This window comes from Phoenix dactylifera, chromosome 11 (genome assembly GCF_009389715.1).
Source record: "Phoenix dactylifera cultivar Barhee BC4 chromosome 11, palm_55x_up_171113_PBpolish2nd_filt_p, whole genome shotgun sequence".
Classification (NCBI taxonomy): domain Eukaryota; kingdom Viridiplantae; phylum Streptophyta; class Magnoliopsida; order Arecales; family Arecaceae; genus Phoenix; species Phoenix dactylifera.
The window spans coordinates 27,331,931-27,339,642 of NC_052402.1; the positions used below are offsets into that span (position 1 = coordinate 27,331,931).

The following is a 7,712-nucleotide window of genomic DNA, read 5'->3' on the forward strand; positions in this document are numbered from 1 at the left end:
ACCATCACTATAGGATGAGCCGAGCTGGATGCTGGCCATCGTCACCGACCATCTTGTGGTCTTTTTCATCAGATCAAAAGCAAGGCCTCCTACCTTGTTATCTATGTTTCTCTTTTTTTTCCGCTCATCAAAAGGGGTGCTTCTTTTATTTTTTGCTGACTCGCTTGTAGAAGGAGCTACTAGGGTATGAAGAAACATTAGATAAATAAGAAAATAATGCACATATTAGATCATGCACAGCACTCTTGGAAGGAGATTTTAAATTAGTGCCAATGCCATGACTTCTAAAACAATAAACCACCACCATGACAATTAATATATTAAAAGTGAAGAAACCCTAGATGTAGCAGCATGTGAATGCTCCATGCCATGACAAAGGAGAAAGCTCAATCATGTACAACTTTTGAAAACCCCAAAACAGCAACCATAAACAAATATCTCTAATTCTTTAGAGCCGTAACCTAAAAAATTGCACATTGGCTCTAGTCATTTTGCTGATAGTCTATTCTAGTTATAGTAAGAGCATATTATGTATATAGCCAGTCAAAATACAAAACTGTCACAGAAAAATTTTAGAAAACTCAGCATTATAGACAACAACATTAATTGTAAGAAAAACAAAATCAGAAACAAAAACAAAAAATGTCAACAACGACTGGGCATTACGATGGAACTACATAATCTCATCATTATTAGTCCACCACGCCTTGGCATTTATGCTGGAACTACATAAGAAAGCTCATCATCATCAATCCACCACTCCGATAAGACAACCGCAAGAAAAATTATGCAAAGGCAACAGATGAAATGGAGAGCAGCTCTACCACATATACTCCTTTTGCGTGGCATTCGACTATCATTTCTGCCTTCACAATCTGATCTGGAAAAGTCTCTGCAAGCACTATCTGCATGATGATCACCCACAGACAACACCGAGTCAGTGGTTTCTGTCACCAAGACAGCACCCAGGATATGCTGTTGATTGTCCAGCTCTCTCCTGCTTTCATGATTCCTTCTTCCTTTAACCTCACGGTTCAAATTCTGTGAGAGATCCTTCGCACTTACTGTCCTTGCATGGTTCCACTGCACCTCACATAAGGCTGTGCTCATTGCCATCTTACTACATTCTTGCTCAAGGTCCTCCAATCTGGGATTTACTGAATTCTGATGAGATCGGAGAATCTTATGCGGAGTTAAGCATACCTTTATATCGTCAGCAGTAAGATATCGTCTAGATATCTGAAAGACCAACACAAGCAGTAACATATTATTTCTTCTCTTCTGGTACTAGATAATCCTATCAACTTACAGGGTTTCACTTTGCATGTTCAGGCCCAGAACCCGTTATTATCTATGAAAAGAAATATTAAAAGTAGCGCTTAAAATGAAAATAGTTAGTGACATAAGCTTACTACTACACACTGCAGTTTGCAAGAAAGGCAACAGTACTGATAATTACTTGACTTAAAGACTGATGTGGAAGTCCATGATAATTATGAAATTAATAACAGGAACTTTCAGAAACATTTGTCTCCTGATTTTTCTATTTACCAAATTCATCTTTAAAAAAAAAATCTAGCTGAATGAACCTACAAAGCTAGTGGTACTCAAGCCCATAAACTATCCCATGAAGAGCTAATTCCTTTTGTTGTACATGATCATTGTATTAAAGATAGGAAAAAAATTATAAAGAAATGTGTAGCTAAAAATTGCATTATGATACACAGAGGTCGCAAGAAAATGAAAGTAAACCATACAATGCAACCATCATCATAGGATTTAATTGTGAGAGGCTCTTCTGTTTTTGGTTCTTTCTTCCTCTCTTTTTTTCCTTCTTCATCCACTGTTGGCCACAATGGCCATTGTTGCCATTGCAACCATCACCATAGGATGAGCTGAGCTGGATGCTGGCCATCGTCGCCGACCATCTTGAGGTCTTTTTCATTATATCAAAAGCAAGGCCTCCTACCTTGTTATCTATGTTTTTCTTTTTTTTTTTGCTCATCAGAAGGGGTGCTTCTTTTTTTTTTTGTTGACTTGCTTGTAGAAGGAGCTACTAGGGTATGAAGAAAAATTAGATAAATAAGGAAATAATGTACATATTAGATCATGCACAGCACTCTTGGAAGGAGATTTTAAATTAGTGCCAATGCCATAACTTCTAAAATAATAAACCACCACCATGACAATTAATATATTAAAAGTGAAGAAACCCTAGATGTAGCAATGTCAATGCTCCATGCCATGACAAAGGAAAAAGCTCAATCATGTACAACTCAGGGAAACCCCAAAACAGCAACCATATACAAATATCTCTGATTCTTTAGAGCTGTAACCTAAAAACTGCACATTAGCTCTAGTCATTTTGCTGATAGTCTATTCTAATTATAGTAAGAGCATATTATGTATATAGCCAGTCAAAATACAAAACTGTCATAGAAAAATTTTAGAAAACTCAGCATTATGCACAACAACATTAATTGCAAGAAAAACAAAATCAGAAACAAAAACAAAAAATGTCAACAAGGACTGGGCATTACGATGGAACTACATAATCTCATCATTGTCAGTCCACCGTGCCTTGGCATTTATGTTGGAACTACATAAGAAGGCTCATCATCATCAATCCACCACTCTGATAAGACAACCGCAAGAAAAATTATGCAAAGGCAACAGATAAAATGGAGAGCAGCTCTACCACATATACTCCTTTTGCGTGGCATTCGACTTTCATTTCTGCCTTCACAATCTGATCCGAAAAAGTCTCTGCAAGCACTATCTGCATGATGATCACCCACAGACGACGCCGAGTCAGTGGTTTCTGTCACCAAGACAGCACCCAGGATATGCTGCTGATTGTCCAACTCTCTCCTGCTTTCATGATTCCTTCTTCCTTTAACCTCACGGTTCAAATTCTGTGAGAGATCATTCGCACTTACTGCCCTTGCATGGTTCCACTGCACCTCACCTAAGGCTGTGCTCATTGACATCTTACTACATTCTTGCTCAAGGTCCTCCAAGCTGGGATTTACTGAATTCTGATGAGAACGGAGAATCTTATGCGGAGTTGAGCATGCCTTTATGTCGTCAGCAGTAAGATATCGTCTAGATACCTGAAAGACCAACACAAGCAGTAACATATTATTTCTTCTCTTCTGGTACTAGATAATCCTATCAACTTGCAGGGTTTCACTTTGCATGTCTAGACCCAGAACCAGTTATTATCCATGAAAAGAAATATTAAAAGTTTAAAATGAAAATAGTTAGCGACATAAGCTTACTACTACACACTACAGTTTACAAGAAAGGCAACAGTACTAATAATTACTTGACTTAAAAACTGATGTGGAAGTCCATGATAATTATGAAATTAATAACAGGAATTTTCAGAAACATTTGTCTCCTGATTTTTCTATTTACCAAATCCATCTTTAAAAAAAAAATCTAGCTGAATGAAACTACAAAGCTAGTGGTACTCAAGCCCATAAACTATCCCATGAAGAGATAATTCCTTTTGTTGTGCATGATCATTGTATTAAAGATAGGAAAAAAATTATAAAGAAATGCGTAGCTAAAAATTGCATCATGATACACAGAGGTCGCAAGAAAATTGAAGTAAACCATACAATGGTTCAAATGCACATCCAACAATCAAATACAGCATCATTATAAATAAGCATATTCAGAATACGAATTCTGAAAAAATAAAGCATATTAAAATCCATGAAACTCGGAACATATACCTGAGGACTGGGAGTAATGGCTCTTGTTTCCAAATATGTGATGCTGGGCCGGGCAACTTCAGACAATGTCTCTGAGTGCTCTTTGTGTGTCTCACTTAGCCCTCCATTTTTAGACTGCTCAAAATGAATTACTGAACTACCACGACTGGAGCCAGCCTTGCAAAGGCAGCCATCTTTCAATGTCCTGCCCACCACACCAAAGTCACCACTCCACGACCTTCTTTTGTCATGTCTAGCACACACAAAGTCACAAGATGATTGCTCAACTGGGAATAATGAATCCACAAAAGCATCATAATCAACAAAAGAAACAGCAGTTTGTGACTCGGGCGTGGGAACTTCAGGAGAACCAGCACCCCTCTTGACTATATGATCTTTGGCTGCCCATAACTTTCCCCCATTGTTTCTCCTATCAAAATCTAAACCAATGATTGGATTAGGAGAGACTTCATATCTAGATCCTTTCTTTGCAGCTATTGTCTTAGCAGTCTGTAATGCCTCGAAAGCTGCACCTCTGACATTCAGCATATGATCCCTCTGGCATTTCCCCATGACATCAACAATGTTTGGAATTTCTGAAAAAATGCTCCTCGAATCGACATACTTCATCAAGATATTAATCATCTGAATGGCTGATAACCTTACCCGAGAATCGCTATCTTTAACACCAGCACACAAAATCTGTAAGCCAGATCTCACGAGAGACCTTGCATAAGCCTCAACTATCAGAGCATTGTCCTTCAGTAGAGCCACAGCCAATGACAAATGAGAACTCGTCTGAGTCTGCTTCTCCTCAAGAGCCCCAGCAACTTTTAGGCAGACTTCATTCACCAATTCATCCGATGCAAACTGCCAGTTATCGGACCCCACAAAAGCCTTCAGGCATAGAGCCACCCCGGAGGCGACACTCTCCTGGGGACCCATCAGACAATCAGAGAGCGGCTTGCAGAGGGAGGAAACAATCCTCCTCTTCTCATCATCCGGCATGGAATGATCGATACCATACCGAGCAATTGCAGAAACGACTTTGGAGCATGCCTGCTGGAGGGCGAAAGATCCAGCGCTCGAAAGCAATGTCTGTATGATCATCGACATGATGCTGTCAATATGTGGCACCATGCCGCGGCCATGGACCCTTGCAAGAACCTCAAACAGGGATACCCTGCACTCGCCGAAGGATGAGCCCGGCTCCTTGGTTTCACAGATTTGAGCAAGAAAGAGGGGGATGGTTCTAGAGTCCAGATCCTTGACATAAGATTCTAAAGCCTTCATGGCGGCCCTGCGACTGTCCGGGTCCTTGTCGAGGTTTTCGAGCTCCTCACGGAGCACCAGAATTAGATTTCTACCCATCAGAGGCACTGAAAACATCAAAAAAAAGAACCGCAAGAATAGTCAAGAATTCCAAGAGAATCGATCCCTTCCCGGTTGGATTCAGTAGAACGATAAAAGAAAACTCAAGCTAATAAGAGAAGGAAGACTGGGTCAGAAGAATTAGGTCATCAAGAAGCGGCTATTGAAAAGTTCTCTCACTATTGCGGCAATCAAAGAGTTAGCAGAAGAATTTAAATCGGGATAAAAATAAGATGATTTTGGGCAAATTCTTTTGAAATGGGATCTAAAAACTTCAACAAAAAAAAGGAGGTCTACAATTTTATTCCCTACAATCGATCTGCTGGAAAGTTTAAAAAGAATAGAAACCTATCTCGATATAAGCAGAAGTGATTACAATCAAAAGGAAAGTAAAAATATGCAAGAAACCGATCGAAAAAAGACGAACCTGATCGGGAGAGTGAGAAGCTTTCGGCTGTGTTCGCTTTTTCTTTCTTTGCTCTGCTTCGACTGATGAACCAAAGAGCGGAGAAGAGATGGATCTTTCTTGGCTAACCATGTATGTACGTAAGGATTCGAAAGAGGGGAGCCGATTTTCACCAAAAAAAAAGAGGGGAGCCGAAAAATCCGGAGGCGAGAAGATTCGGAGGGCTTGTAAGAATTAGGTAGGGTTTTAAGTGTACAGAAAAGGGCGGAGTTTTTTTCCTTCTTTCCTTCTTTCTTTTTCCAGGCAGGCTGGATGGAGATAACTTCTCCAGCGCTACTTTATGAAATAGTAACGCATTTTACTTTTCATTATTATAATTATTATATTTCAAAAATTATTAGTTAAAGATGATATTTTAACAGACTAGTAATAAAGCATAAACATATATGAGCGGCTGTTATTCGTACATGAAGAACCGCCAAAGCAAAAAATTAAAAAAAAAAACTAATAGTATAGATTAGCTGCTGAAATATCATACTCTTGATATAATTAAGGTTAAGTTTTGTTACAGCTAACAAATTACTATGAATTTATATGATGGAGATGAAGGACTCTTTCTTATACATAAAATGATGAAAAGTTTTAATAAAATTATAGCATGGTTAAAATCTTGAAAAAGAAATCTAATCATGGTTAGTAAAAATTGAAATTAAGAAGATATAGGTGTGTTTATATAGCATGGAATCCAAACATTTGCCCTATAGCATGCTTTATAGGGCCAAACTAGCATTGATATGGCAAAATATTATTTGATCTTTCATTGTATGATATAGAAATTCCCTCGTGCCACAGGGGAACAAAAGAAAAGACTACGGTGGTAATTGAATGGAGTCCTGGAGCATTACCATTCTCTTTGTTGAGGCAAAAAGACGCTTCTCTTTTGTTGCTTTGAGGTACAATTTTCATATTTTAAAATTTTGATAAAAACTTATGTTTTAATAGATATTTTAGAATTTGCCTTAATAAGAAACTATTTTTTATAGATATATAAGCAAATATGTATATATGTTTAATTGTTAGGTAAATATTCAAATTTTGTTAAAAAATAGTTTCTTATGAAAAGTTTATACTAGTTTTCTACTACTGCAAGATATTCTAGAAATATTTAGTATTCAATTGAAAATTAAAGGAAAGAAAATATTTGCTTGTCCGTCCTTATAAGTAACTAGATCTTTTCCGATCCTAAAGCAAAGACATGTTTGCTATGAGAGAATTATTCATGGAATAGCAATAACCTTAGTCAAGCCAGGATAAGGGAGTAGGTAATTTAATTCTATGACGGGTGGCCAGCTCAGCTTAGGTTGGCTGGAGTTTATAGGAAATGACAAAAAATTAATGTGAATAAGTTGATGCATTAAATACAATAGCTTCCAACGATGTGATTATAAAAATTCAGACTATAAATGGAAGTAACTGGAACGCAATCCTTGTACATAAACGGTTTTATTAATTTTATTATTTCTTTTTTCCTGCAAATATCGATGCTATCAAGATATGTCATTAATCTTTTTCCCATAAAGATAATATCATTTAATTCATTATAAAGTCACCTACATGGATCCAAACACTTATAGGTTCGTATAATAGTTAGCACATGAACATGCAACTACTCACTACATGTATATTATTTTACTCCAACTCCATATGTTAATAATTTTGAGTCTGTTTGGCGTCGTTGGTATTTTGGTGTTTTTTCTCTATAAATTTGTGAAATAACATATGAAGATTGATGTGCAAGATAGCATCTGCATGAGATTTCTGCTATCCATTGCTTCTATTTCATTCTTTTTAAAAACAATAGATCTATGCATCCAATAACTTTGATGCAAACAATGCCAAAAAGACAAAATGTTACATGTCATTCATTCTAATTTATTTTTCTTCTTAGATTTCTGAAAGCAAACACAGAGAACACAAGTAATATCAAATCGACCCTTAGTGCTTAGTATCAAATGAAAGCTCTCCCTTTCTCCCCTCTCCATAAATACATTACTTTTTTGCTAAAAAAGAACAATAATACAGCTCATTCTTTTCTATCCTTTCCACCTTGATTATTGTTATTGATAGTACAAAAGGTGCCTTCTACATTGTATTAGCATCAATTAGGGGATATGCATTTTTTTCTACATTGTATATTCCATCATTGTGTTTGA

At 37.1% G+C, this 7,712-nt stretch overlaps 1 protein-coding gene across 2 annotated transcripts; it reads right to left on the bottom strand.

Annotated features, from left to right (window-relative positions):
* Positions 1-643: 643 nt before the first annotated feature.
* LOC103697398 (protein SINE1-like) lies at positions 644-5,791 on the bottom strand. Of its 2 annotated transcripts, none has more exons than XM_039131999.1 (3): positions 5,521-5,791; positions 3,744-5,101; positions 644-1,239 (listed from the first exon to the last, which is right to left on the bottom strand). In XM_039131999.1, the coding sequence occupies exons 2-3, from the start codon at positions 5,091-5,093 to the stop codon at positions 715-717; spliced, it is 1,875 nt and encodes a 624-aa protein (XP_038987927.1). In that variant the 5' UTR covers positions 5,094-5,101; positions 5,521-5,791; the 3' UTR covers positions 644-714. The 2 variants fall into 2 exon arrangements, with proteins under 2 accessions (XP_038987927.1, XP_008777469.2); XM_008779247.4 differs by lacking the exon at positions 644-1,239 and adding an exon at positions 2,269-3,113.
* Positions 5,792-7,712: the final 1,921 nt, after the last annotated feature.

Excerpts from the sequence above, each read along its gene's own strand:
- LOC103697398 (XM_039131999.1), bottom strand. The coding sequence starts at position 5,093 with ATGGGTAGAAATCTAATTCTGGTGCTCCGTGAGGAGCTCGAAAACCTC. Across the intron at positions 1,240-3,743 it reads CCATTACTCCCAGTCCTCAG|ATATCTAGACGATATCTTAC; the intron begins GTATATGTTCCG and ends TTGGTCTTTCAG.